Source organism: Fukomys damarensis, unplaced genomic scaffold (assembly GCF_012274545.1).
Source record: "Fukomys damarensis isolate Sample0158 unplaced genomic scaffold, DMR_v1.0_HiC HiC_scaffold_37, whole genome shotgun sequence".
Taxonomy (NCBI): Eukaryota; Metazoa; Chordata; class Mammalia; order Rodentia; family Bathyergidae; genus Fukomys; species Fukomys damarensis.
The window spans coordinates 36,781,215-36,795,382 of NW_022900949.1; the positions used below are offsets into that span (position 1 = coordinate 36,781,215).

Here is a 14,168-nt window from a genome sequence, read left to right on the forward strand (position 1 = left end):
CTTCCCCTGCCCATCTTTTGAGCACTTTCCTTTTTTTACATGTCTTATTTTCCTGGTTTTATCATCTTAATCACAGTCACAACATCACAAAGGAAAACAGAAATGAACAGAATTTGAACTAAATGTGAAGTATATGTAAAATAAAACATGAGAAAATTAAAATTCGACTGTTGTGAGAATATTTCTATTTTTATCTTCTGAATTCAATTCCGTTCCCAGAAAAAAAAAAAAAAGTGAAAAACCAAAACTAAAATTATGTTTGTTATGGTATGTTTCTACTTCAAATTCAATATTGCAAACTCAATATTTCTAATTTGGTTTGAGCTAAGCGTAGAATAGAAGGGAAGGGGGCATCATGAGGTAAACTCTTTTCCTTTTACAGAATGAATCTGATGGTATAAGGATGGGAAATACCAAGCACCAAGCACTTGCTAGTATTTTAATCTTGCTTTTTCCTTTACAGTGACTTTAAACACTAAACAAGAAAATCTGAAGAGGAAAGGTTTCTCAAATACTCTTATTTTTCCAGGTATTTTTGGACAGAAACTGGAAGACACGGTGCGCTACGAGAAGAGATATGGGAACCGCCTGGCCCCGATGTTGGTGGAACAATGTGTGGACTTCATCCGGCAGAGGGGACTGAAGGAAGAGGGTCTCTTCCGGCTGCCAGGCCAGGCTAATCTGGTCAAGGAGCTGCAGGATGCCTTCGACTGTGGGGAGAAGCCGTCATTCGACAGGTACGTGTCCAGGTCCTCCTCACCTTCCTGCACTGGAAAAGCTACACTGAACTGAAAAGATGCAGTGAGAGGAAATGCACAACTCTGATTTGTGTGGTCACAGGTTAGAACATGGATTATTAGGCCACACAAGTCTGGATTATTGTAATGAAGCTACAGAGTAAAAACATTTGGTACTTTACATGTCCTCTCTTCATTGTTCTCTCTCTCTCTCTCTCTCTCTCTCTCTCTCTCTCTCTCTTTCTGTCTCTCCTTCTCCTTCTTTTTCTCACCCCCGCAGCTCGAATCCAGAGCCTTTGCAGTGAACTATATCCTCATTCCTTCTTTTAAAAAATGTTTAATTTTGAGACAGAGTTTCACTAAGTCGTCCAGGCTGGGCTCAAATTTACAATCCTCCTGCCTCAGCCACACAGAGTTCTGAGATTTCACAGTGCCCAGCCCTTTTTCTCTACCTTAAAACATGGTAGCTTGTTCTTTTCATCTGATCCTAGCCATCCTGAAGGTTTGGGTATAAAACAACAGCTTTTTCAGAGTCTGCTTTTGGACAGTTCCCCACAGAGACAATCTCTATCCATGTGGTGCTGGTTGCCACATCCAAGCCTGTTTCCCTCCCAATTCTGGCTCCTAAGATGAGCCGTCCAGAGTGTCTCATGGCTGGCTGGGCCTCTCTCCTTCTCTTTGCAGTCTTACATCTTTTAGAGCTTTAACCTTTAGCAGATTCTTGGAACTTGTTTTGAGGTGGCCTAGGATTCAAAGATAGCAACAATAGAAGCCACGAGACCCATTAAAACTTGGCTTCGATAGGTGGAGTATCACATTCACTGAACACTATCAGTCAAAGGCAAATCACAAGGCCATCTTAAATTAGAAGAGACAGAAAATCAACTTTGCTTTTTATAGTAGTAACATGGGTGTATAGAGGTTTGGTTGAAAACAACAACTTTACAAACCGCAATTTCTGTGGAGATTATCCATAGCCATCTTTGGAAATAATCTACTTCATTCATTCATTCATTCAACAAATAACTGAAGTGTGTTTCATATGCTTCATACAGTGGTCTAGGTGAAAGGAGATGAGGCCCATTCTCTTCCAGGGTTTGCATGCTGAGTAGTGGGTAGGTAGCCAGTGAGCAGTGAATATATAAATAATAAAAATAATTTCAGGGTGTAGAGGGGTGATATACTAACATGTCCTGATTGCAGGGGTGGAGACACTCACCTCCCTCCTGAGGACATAAACTTTGGCTTTAGATTTGAGTGACAAGAAGCCTGCCCTCGCCATGAGTGGGGACCTAGTCCAACGGAGAGCAGAGAGGGCCCAACCTGGACACACGCACCGACCCATGGGTTATAGATCATGAGACAAGCAAAGGCTGGATGTTTTCTGCTGAGGGGAGCTGGAGAAGGTACATTCTGTAGGCCCAGTAATTATGATAAGAAATTTGTTCTTGGGCCAGGGATTTAGCTCAGTGGTTCCACCACCTGCCTTGCAAGCACAGGGACCCGAGTTCAATCCCCAGCACCAAAAAAAAAAAAAAAAATTTGTTCTTATTCTCCGTGAAATAGACACATTCAGATTCTTAGTGAGTAAATAGAATACCACTCTGGCAACCTTAATGTCCCCCTTTTGATAACTACATTGCCAAGCTTCAGTCTCTAGATCTCAGGAAGGCAGATAAGCAACTCCCTGGATTCTTCTGATTAAAAAAAAAAAAGAGAGAGAGAGAGAAGATTCCCAGATCCAAGAACTGTGAGGGCTAAAGGAAAAGGATAACGTATAGTGTTTGTGGCAAAATGTAATTATGACTGAGATGAATAGGGGAATGGAAAACCCATATTTTCCCAGGGATTGATGAAACCTGTTACATTCAGAAACTTGTCCAAGTACAGTGTCTTCCCAATCCATTTTTTACTTAATTGATTGACATTGCTTTTTCACATATTTGAATTTAAAGAGCTTGCAAGCACTAATCAGGTTTCAGTCTTCAGGAGGGAGAGAGAAACTGACCAAAATTAGCGTGGCCAACATTCACATCACGATGATATGTGTGCACACTTGTGTGTGTGTGAGTGCATGTGTGTGTGTGTTTAGAAACAGATTCTGAATTGTACTCTGACTAGATATGAGAATAAAAAGAAAGCTACAGAACTTTTTAAATTGTGAAATCTATTAATGAGAATAAATAAAGTCTTTTCTTTGTTTATTCTTCTCACACTTGTTCTCAGAAAGAATAGACAGGATTTATCTTTCATCTTCATTTGTTAAAATATGTTTATTAAAATCTGGAAAGATGTCCCTACAGTTCTTCAAAATTAATCTCTAGGCACTGATGTCAAAGCTCTAATAGTAAGACCTGAAATATGGCTTTTAAAAATGGACTTTTTCAAATAATGTTTTAAAAATATTTAAATTTTAACAGTCTTGGGTATTTTAAATTTTTTATTTAAATATTAAATTTATATTTTAATGTATGACATTTTGTATACAACTTAGAATATAAAGGACATAAAAAAGATTAACACTTCAAAATTCTACAACCCTGTAGCTCTGGCTATAGATAGCATGCAAGCAAGTATAGTAAAATGGACATATAAATATTTCAAACCATGCATATGTCTTTATAAAAAGTATTTGAATCAGACAACTTTTGTACTTTGCCTTTTCTCCTTAATAGTAAGCATGAGTACTTTCCCAAGTCACTGAGTAGTCGTCACAAAGGTGATCACAAGGACTGCAGGGTAATTCATCGCATCGGTACTTTCACTTAATTCTGCTTCTGTTGTTCTTGACATTTTACACACAGCAGCCCTCTGCTGAAGAGATCCATCTGTGTCCATCTGTGCTTTTGAAGCTATGAGTCCGTTTGTGGTTTGGAAAATAATCGTTCATGTTTGAATGAGGAGTATTTTGTCCTACCGGGGGAGAAAAGTGGCATTTTTAAAAAAAAAAAGATGTTTGGAGCAGATATTTGAATTCACAAGGATTACAAGTGCATGCACCACCTTTTGTCAAAAGCCACTTTTCCAGTTCTAAGGTTCAAGTTTGAGATACGGTTGCTACAGTTGTGGCACGCATCCACAGACTCCAGACTGAAATGCCTGCTGTAGGAAAGGGCATTCTCACTGATCTGAAAGAATTTGTGTTTATCTGTTCCTGTCAATTGTTAAAAACAAAACAAACAAAATGCACATATCATATTTCTTTATATTATCATTATTATCATTATCATCTCATTATTCTTTATATTTGGGGATGAAAGCAGATTGAGACATCGCATTTCATATTAAACGTTCTCACTTCCGAGGTGACAACAATGAAATACGGGCCCTGTAAAACCAAAGAGGAACTGTGTGCTGTGTTGTTGCCAAGCTCTCCAGATGCTACCAGCTGTTGGGGGAGACACATTCTGGAAGTGAAGGGGGGTCAGGCCAACAGTGGCACTGTGTGTGTGTCCCCATCAGAGCATTAACTGCTCAGCAACAGCATAGCTCTGCACTCAAACACAGCTCGGGAGCAAAGACAGAGGCTGCACCAGGCCCAGGATTTCCCCCATTCTTTCGTGAATTCTGTGAGGCACCTGCTGGCCACAGTACTCATTGCCCACCCCAGCCCTGCTTGCCATTCTCTCCTCCCTCCTGCCTCTTTTCTTGTTTTTTCATTTATTCTTTGGTTTGGCAACTAAACACACAAAAAGGAAAAAAGGGGGAAAAAAAAGAAAAACAATAACAGCTCTTAAAAATGTAGAAATCAGAAAAGCCAGACATGTTTTACTTTAACCCTCTGCGAAGCAATGTAGTTATGGGCTTTACTGATCTGTGTTATAAAAAGTGGCCTTCCTAGTGGGGACTCTCAAATATTACCTTGCCTGAGAATAACTCAGAGGAATATCTTGAGATTCATTTGTTCTGGCCCCATTTGCTCATGTTCTAGTTGAAACGGTTGGGGAATGCCTAGGAATCTGCATTTTGAGCAAATCTTTAGATGTTTTGCTTTTATATTCATGATGTTAAAATCATAACTTTGGAAATATTAGCTGGATCATAGACGGCAGGAATATAAGGGAAAGGGATGTCATTCGTTAACAGTTATGTCCTAAGAGAGAGGAGAATCAGCCTCACAGATTTATCGGGAGTAACAAAGTACTTTTGACTAGTGAGGTAGGTCTTATGCTACTGTGAAAGATGAGTTATTTTCTGAAGTTCAGAATTGATGCATAAAATATATGTTTCCATTTGCCAAAAAGAGCCTGAAATTTTAGGACAGCCTGAGAGACATATCTTTCCACCTTTATGCTTTGATCCTTATGGAAACTCAAACACTGCTGAGGTCAGCAGCTAACTACGCCATTACAAAGCCTTGGTCTCCTACTGTGAATAGATCTAAGGAGAGGATTTTATGGAAGACAGTAGAGAATGTAAGTGGTTCCTTGAGAGCTTGTGGGTAAGTAAAAGGATGAACTTGCATCACTAAAGCAATGGAGAACCAACAAGCAGACTCCTAGTAGTTAGCCTCAGGCAAGCCTCAAAGGGTAGAGGATGAACCCCTACTTGTTTCCAGCACCCTGTGTGATTCTTGGAAGTCCAAAGAGAGGCCAGCCCTCCAAAGTCCTGAACAACAGTTCAGTTCTGGTAACTCTTTAACTTTCCTATTTTTATGCAGATTTTAAACAATGGTGTAACAAGAGTTGACAACCATTGTCTGAGTATTTCTCATATTCCTGGCATTCATATTCTACCGGCATGATTTTAGCCATATCTATGTAATATTTTTACTAGGTTTGCTGATCTTTTTCCTTAGATGTGTTCACTGTTTACCAGTTTTGTTGTATAGAGAAATTTGCATTGTCATTTTCAGTCAAAAACTAGTGCCGCTTCATAAATATAAGGTCAATAGAGCACAGATGAAATGACAACCAAAGCCTGTCACCGAACACCCACAGGTCCCGCTGCTTCCCAAGCCACTCACCCTAAGGCTGTCAGTTTATCTGATGAAAATGAAGCTTGGCAAGTGCTGGTGCCACTTTCACATATCTTACATTCACAGCTGGTACTTCCTCTTTGATGTAATCCAGAGATGAGAAGAGAATCAGAAAAGCACTAATGTTCCTCTGTGTGATTTGATGTCAATATCCTGTTGTTGTAGCGGCACAACAATTACTTGGAATAGCCACACTTTGGAAAAAACAGCCAGATCACTCTTTGCCCGGCCCAGTGGGCTTCATTCCCTTGAATACTTGGCCTCTCTCTGTATTGGTCAGGTTTCCATTGTTGGGGCCAAATACCTAACACCACAATTTACAGAAAGAAGTTTAATTTGGCCCAAGGTTTCAGGGGTTTCTGTCCATGGGTGGCCGACTCCAAGGAGGAAGCATCACGGCAGGATAGCTGTTCAGGGGGTGGCCCTTGAGAAGCAGAGCAGAGGATCAGTACCAGCAAGAGACATACCCTCCAAAGGCATACCCGGGACCCACGTCCAACTGGGCCGCCCCTGCTGAAACAATGCTATGCACGTCAGTGGATGAATCCACTGAGGAATAAAATGACTCCAGGCTCCAGTCACCTCTCCAGAGTCTCTTATTCCAGTTAAATGGACATGTTTAACTGGTACGGTGTCTTATCACCCCTGAACCATGGCTGTATCTCACAACGATTCTGTGAAACCCTCTTGTAAACACACCAAACTCTGAAAAATTCATAGTCCTTTCGTGGAAATATCCTGTGTGTGGAAAATACTCATGAGAATGAGTGTTTATTAAATATTTTATGTGGCACAGGTTGTAAACTAGAAATCTGACATGTTTTACAGGATTTTTCTGTCCGTGTCTTGTATAAAATCTATGCAACGCGAGCTTTACTTTCTTGTCAGTTCATCTGCAGAATTTGTACTGACTTCCCTGACACCCAAACGTGTTATAAATTTTAGAATCTAGGTAATCACAAAGTTTCTCATATTTGGCATATCTGGAATTGGTGTTTGTCTTCTTATTCAGAGGAAACAATGTTGACGTTAAGAAGTCAGCCTTTGTTGACAGGCAGCTATGGGCAACCAGGCAGTTCTGTGCCCTCTGCTTCCTACCTGTGCCAATGACTTGGGACTGCTTACTTCTCAAAAGTCATAGTTTCTTCAAATAAAATAGAAATGAACCCCGAAACATTATTGTATTTGTTCACTTAAAAAGAAAGCAAAATGGAACAAAAACACTAAGAGTAAACAGTAAAATGCTAGTAAAGCACAACCTCAGACGCCTGCACATCCTAGGCACTTTTGGTTGCTATTATTATAGTCACCCATTTGTCTCCATTATAAATATGATCATGATACTTTGTATGAGCAAGTAAATCAATGTACTTGAATCCACAAGACAGAAACTAATGCTTCATTATAAACTCTGTATTGTTCTTGACTCAGAAAGTCTTCGTCCCTGTTTTTGAAATCTCCATGGAAACACCTATGGAAAGGAATAAGATACCTATAACATTTTATGTGCTGAAAATGTATATTTTTATGTTTTATAATTCAGATGATAATTTTTTGCAAGAATGCACTTTCTTTAGAGTTGCCTATTTTTATAGAAATTTATTCAGTCATACATTTAATATAATTCATCTAGTTCCAGATCCAATTGAAAGATTTTTAACAAATTTGCTAAGATATGTAGGCATTGTCATCAGTCAGTTTCAGAAGGTTTTTACCACCCCAACAAGATTCTATCTACTCATTTACTTCCTATCCCCTGCCCTTCTCTCTTAGACAACAGTGAATCTAATTTCTAGACATTTCACATAACTTGAGTTATTCAATACTGTCTTGCATTCAGCACAGGGCTTTTCAGTTTTGTCCACGTTAGGGCATGCACCAGTAGTTTCTTCCTTTTTTACTGATGAGAATTTCATTTAATGGATATATGATATTTTGTCTATCCATTCTGTAGCTGGTAGATATTTATTCCACTTCTTGTTTTTTGGTTATTATGAATAATCCTTCTGTAAACATTTATGTACATGATTTGATGATTTGTGTAGCATATTTTCATTTCTTTTTTTGTTTGTTTGTTTGTTTTTGTTTGTTTTTTGGTACCGGGGATCAAACTCGGGTCCTTGCGCTTGCAAGGCAGGCCACTGAACAGCTGAGCTAAACACCCGGCCCTCTTTTTAGTATATAACTAAATGTGGAACTACTGGGTCCTATCTTTGTTTGCCATTTAAGAAACTGCTACATTATTTTTCCAAAGTGGCTATACCAGTTTATATTTTTACTAGTAATGCACATGTATCCTCACTTTTTAATCTACTTATTCTCATAAAATGATAAAATGAAATCACATCTCACTTTAGTTTTGAGATGTGTTTCTCCAATGAATACTGATGTTGAAAATCTTTTTTTTGTTGTTGCTCTTCAGAGCCATTTGTATTCCCTCTTAAAACAATGTACGGTTTTTGAATGTTAGATTTTTTGGAATCTTTTAAAAATCTCTGCAGAAATAATCATAATATCATGAAAATATCTGTTCATGGTTGAGAAAACATCTACAACATCATGAATGTGTATCTTCATACCCACATGGGTTTATTTTGAGTATTCACTTAAAACTCTACTCATAAAGTAAAACTTACATGCAGAGCTAGAATCTGAATCCAAAAATGTAGACACCTTTGTGAAACTTGGAATCCTTTATTATCCCTGTCACACCTGGCACAATATAAGTACTTCATAAACTTTAGTTTGAATAAATGAGTACGGGAATATATTTTAAGTGTGTCTGCTGAATAAAAGAATAACAACATTTCTGATATCTCAAAAAGTAGAAAATTCATGTGCTTCCTCTCATAGATCAGAACTTGGGAAGTTTGAAAACTTTTATATTTCACAGTAAGTTCTAAAATTCTATTAAAATATAATCCTTATCATTTAAGGTACAGTGCTTACCTGAGCCAATGTACAAAGTGGTAATTCTAAGCATGGATTTATTACTTCATAAAGGCCACAGCTCCTAATTAGGAATATTACTATATTAGCCACTGGGGCACAATACGCAGCAATGTACAATGTACAGGAGAGGTTTGTTTTGTTTCATTGTCTGGGGAGTTCGGTCCATGGTAAATCGGCTCCAAGGCAAAGACATCATGGTGGAAGGAACATGGAAATGGAAAGTGTCTCACTTCATGGCAGCCAGAAACAGAAACGATGAGCTGGAGACAAAAACACATCCTTCCAGGTCATGCCCCAGTGTCCGACTTCCAGCCAACTCCAACCTCCTAACAGCACATTTAGTTAGCAATGAACTCATCATTGGATTAAACCACTGAGAAGTACAGCATCCCTACGACCCAGTCAGTCCCTAACAGTCACACTACATGAGCCTTTGAGGTATAGTTTACATCTACGCCACAACAAGAACCTTTGTTTTCTAATTCTAAAATGCTCTTATAACTATGGGTACATTACATTCCCAAAATAAACTAGATTTGACTTCAGACAATACAGTAACAACAAAGTTAACAAAATTCAAACCAAAATGAAACAAAACAAAAATTTGCTCAACTCAGTAAAATCTGGTTCGTCACTTTCTCCCCTTACTCTGATTTGTCTTCAAAATAATCCAAATAGAAAACACTAACATAATACACAATCTGTATGAGTGGTGAGAAAGTGTCACACTTAGCAAAGCATGACAGCGATTTATTGGGAAAGCAACAACAAAAACATTGTTGAAAACTTTGTAAGGGTTTTCATTGCCTCCCCAATCTATACATAGACATTCATCAACTAGAATTCTATCATCCTTTCGAGACCATACATTAAGATTTTTTATGTTGTAGTAAAAGGCTACTGAACTGTTCGGAGAAGGGACAAGTTTTGGGTGGGCTTGAATGGCACTGGTGTTAACTTCTTGACTCACCTAAGTGTAAAAGAATCTTTTGAATTCCTTGTAACAGTGTGTTAGAGATTCAACAATGTAAATTCAGACCTCTACATACTCATCACCTGTACAAGGCACAGCACTGTTTCCACCTAATTACTTTTATTGGAAAACACATAAAATTTCTAACAAAGAGTGTTTATATATTTCACCAGTTGTCCCAGAATCAAGTCATTAAAATTCACCAAGCCTGTGAAGATTATGGAAGGAAATGGTCAACATCTTATTGGCTATTGTTGGGGATGTACATGTGCATGTATATATTTGAAAATTTTAGTTTCTACTTTGTTTTGTTAGCAAGAAAAATTATTAGTGATGTTTGGCTATATTTATTTTAAAATAGAAATATAAAGTATAGGGCCCGGGGATTTAGCTCAGTGGCCCCGTGCCTGACTCGCAAGTGCAAGGTCCTGAGTTCGATCCTCAGTACCAAAAAAAAAAAAAGAAAAGAAAATGAAATATAAAGTATCTGTATGAGTTTTAAACACTGTTAAGGAAGTTAAAATTATTTACTTAAGCAGAAATGTATGGTACCTTCAGACCATCAGAACATCGATAGTGCTTGTCTGGGAAGTCTTTGGTAAGATAATCTGAAATCTCTCAGAAGAACACTTGCTGAAATATTATGCTGATTGTATTTCTTTCGTCTCCCCCTGAAATTTCTTACGCAGAGCTTAGCAAATGAAAAAGTACATAGGTAGAAGAAATAAAATTGTGAAGTAACTCTATATAGCTGTTCTTTTTCTATTTTTGCTAATCCAAGTTCATTAACATTTGTCAAAATGTTGAAGACCACATGAAACTGAAGTTACAACCCACGGCACCTCAAGTCCTAGGCAAAGGACTTGAGTAAAGTAGTGGAGTTTCTAGCATATACATGTCCTGCAGAAAGGTGAAAGCTAGAAAAGTCACATAAAGTCTGGGTGAAAGAATGCCCACATTGTATATTAGGAGGCAAAACGTTAGGTAAAGCCCCATACTCCACAGAAGCAGGAAATGAAAGCTCATTGTTTAGATAGTTTGATTAGATACTCGTGTAATTATAGTGTGGTTACAGGTTGCATATTATTTGCTCTAGTCATCATTTCTGAGACTTTTCTTGGACAACATGTGTGAACAAGAAGACATCAGTCTACCTCTCTCAAACTATGTTGCATTTCCTGCTGGAGCAGTTTCTCTATATCCACCTGAAAATAAGTGCTCTGGATTGACAATAAGCCACTCACCTTTGTAAGCCTTCTTGCATTTCTTGGCCTACATGTTATAACTTATGCATAGTTATTATCTGTATTGTATGTTCAGGTTGACTTTTTTTAGCTTCCAAACATGAGAGAGTATGTAGCGCTTGTTGCTCTGTATCTGCCTTATTTCAGTAATGTAAAGCCCTCCACTTTCATCCGTTTGCTGCACATGACAGGATTCCATGCTTTGTTGGCTGGAGAGCATTCCACTGTGTTTACATATACCACATTTTTATTCATCCGTTCATTTGACAGACACTTAGGCTAATTCTTCATGTTGTGTATTGTGGACAGTACCACAATTAACACAAGTTTTGATATATTGATTTCACTTCCATTGGATATTTACCCAATAGTGGGATAAATGGATTATATAATAGGTCTATTTTTTTTTTTTTTAGGAATTTTCATACATTGCTTTGTAACAGTGTACTACTTGGCATTCCCACCAACAGTGTATAAGAGTTCCTTTTTCTCCACTCCTTGCCAATATTTGTTATTGTTTTCTTTTATAATAAAAGCCATTCTACCTGGGGTAAAATGTTATCTTATTGTAGTTTTGATTTGCATTTCCCTGAAGCTTAGTGATATGGAGCATTTTTATATCATTAATACCCATTTGTATTTCTTCTCTTGAGAAGTATCAATTCAGATCATTTGCCCATTTTTAATTGGGTTACTTTTCACTAAGTAATTTTAATATCTGTTCTGGATATTAATCCTTTGTTGGATAAATAGTTGGCAAATGTTTTCTTCTATTCTGTAGGCTGTCTCTTCACTCTGTTTCTTGTTTCCTTTGTTGTCCACACATTTTAGTTTGTTATAATCCCATTTGTCACTTTTTTTGCTTTTGTTTCCTATGTTTTTGGAGTCCTGCTGAGAAAATCATCACCTATTCCAATGTCTGGAACTTTTTATCTACGTCTTCTTCCAGGAATGTTAGTGTTCCCTCTTACATTCAAAACCTGTAAGGTTTTAATTAGGTTTTATTGCTGCTGGAGTTGAATGCATATGTATGCACAAACTACACTGCTTATAGTAGAGCTATAGGATGAAATATTGCTTTAAGGAGACTTTTCTGAATAGTCAGTAGCAACATTTTAGGTCCTTCAATTTTGCTAGCCTTTTCTGTCACATGAAATTACTTTGACACTACAAGAGAAAAACTCAGAATTCACTTTTATTCTTTAGTCTACATTTTTTATTTATTTAGACAAATTAGAATGAATTAATCTCATATATATTAACTCAAACTAAATGATAGCAATTCTGATAACTAGTCCATAACATAAGTACGTATGTTTCTATGTGGTGTGTATTTTATTTATATAAAGTTAAAATTACCTTTTGTATTCAAATGTGACCTATAAAAGCTATACAACAGGACATTTTACTTGTCTGTATTTGTTACTGACTACCTACATGTAGTAGGGTAGGAGGATAAGCTTATAGTATGAACAACCTATTGTATTATTAATGGAGGTGCATGATATATACTTAAATTTAAGCAGTTCCAGTTGCTAAGGAAGTTATAGATTCATAAAGTATTATGCCAGAATGTATATTATCTCATTAGTATTTTTTAAAATTTCCCAGGTGGTTCTAACATATAACTCAGTTTGAGAATCACTGATCACAGACTTCAAGAAGGTTCCCAAAAGAGTAATATTCTGGGTGACTTGTAGGTTTCCTTGTCTGTAATGTCATCCATCTTGAAAAAATGTTAAAGAAGGAACAATTTTATTTCAAGGGAGATAGATGGCAGTGTATGGCCATACTACACTGAAGGCACCGATCTTGGCTGCTGTCGATGGTGGTCTGTTTTGTTTGTATGAATTTCAAAGTATGTATATCACAGCTAACAGAGAAGAGAAATGGTCTGGTGTAGCAGAGTATACTTTGCAATCACAGTAGAAAGTAAGAGTTGAACGCCTGAATTTGCCCTGCGAATATGCATGGAGTCCAAGAAAACGCCGCCACCGAGAGGCCACCTAGCAGAGGAGGCGCTTGGGAGACAAGTGCACAACGGTGGCAGGAAAAGAAGGCAGGGAGATGGAAGGGAAAAATAAGAAAGGAATCAAGGGGGGCAGGCTATAGTAGACTTACCCATGGGAAATATCAGTCAGAAGTCAAGAATGGACAGATACGTGTGATTTTATTTTCATTTTAGAGCTGTGTCCACTTTCTATTTATAATGAGTATATTGTTAGTTTTTCTTTTCTTTTTCTTGGGGAGGACGGTTGCTGGGGATCAAACTCGGGACCTTGTGCTTGCAAGGCAGGCAGCAGAACCACTGAGCTAAATGCTTAATCCCCAGCCCATGAGTTTATTGTTTAGAAGAGCGAAACTCAGATTGCTCAAAGACATCTCTTCAATTATACTACCAGGCATTTTTACTACTTTGATCGTCTTGTGCACATTAAGTGAGCTGTGTGTGTATGTGTGTGTGTTCATATCCACCTGCTCACGTGTAGGCCACTTTGAAGTCCTTGTACATCAAAATGTCCAGTACTCTTCTTGCATGACTACTGCTGTGCGAGAGGATTCAGTACACATATATCTCTTTGTACAGAAGCATTTCTACAGGTAGGAACCAAGGATTATCTGTAATAAAATCTCAGTGTTCAGGGCTACAGCTCAGAATGTATAGGACCCAGTCACCAGTATTTTGAAAATCTTTCCAGACAAGGCCAGTGTGTAACCAAGCTTGCGAATCGCTTTTTCTGTATCATTTTTGCCTATGTAACATTGTATACACCACATTCAGTTCAGAGACTGAGGGCATGTTTCTGTTTTTCCTCCATTTCATCACTCTAATGGTACTAAAAACATTTTGATAGGCCAGCTTACCAAGTGCAGATTCAGGAGTTATATCAGTCAGCTCAGGCTTCCACAACAAAACTATAGTTTTTTTTTTCTTAAATAACAAACGTTTATTTTTTCACCGTTCTGGAGGTTGAAGTCCAAGATCAAGCAGCCAACATGGTTAGAGTCTGATGAGGGGTCTTTTGGCTTCACATGGCTGGCATCTTGCCGTGTTCTCATGGAACTGTCCCTTAGTGTATGAGGAGCTGGAGAGAGAACAGACTCTCCAGTAGTATCTCTTTTTATAAGGGCACTAATCCTGCCACCAAATGACCACCATATCACCATATCACCATCATATGACCCCAGCTAATCCTAATTACCTTTCAAAAGCCCCACCTCTAACTGCTTTTGTATTAGGGGTTAAGTATTCCATATATGTTTTCCTTTCCTTTTTTTTTTTT

At 37.9% G+C, this 14,168-nt stretch overlaps 1 protein-coding gene across 8 annotated transcripts in view; it reads left to right on the top strand.

Annotated features, from left to right (window-relative positions):
• Arhgap24 (Rho GTPase activating protein 24) overlaps positions 1-14,168 on the top strand; it is a 629,612-nt gene that overhangs the window by 593,001 nt on the left and 22,443 nt on the right. For all 8 annotated transcript variants that reach the window (XM_033759363.1, XM_010621603.3, XM_010621624.3 and 5 more), the window contains one exon: positions 530-737. In XM_033759363.1, coding sequence (XP_033615254.1) covers positions 530-737 — 208 coding nt within the window. The remainder of the gene's footprint in view (positions 1-529; positions 738-14,168) is intronic.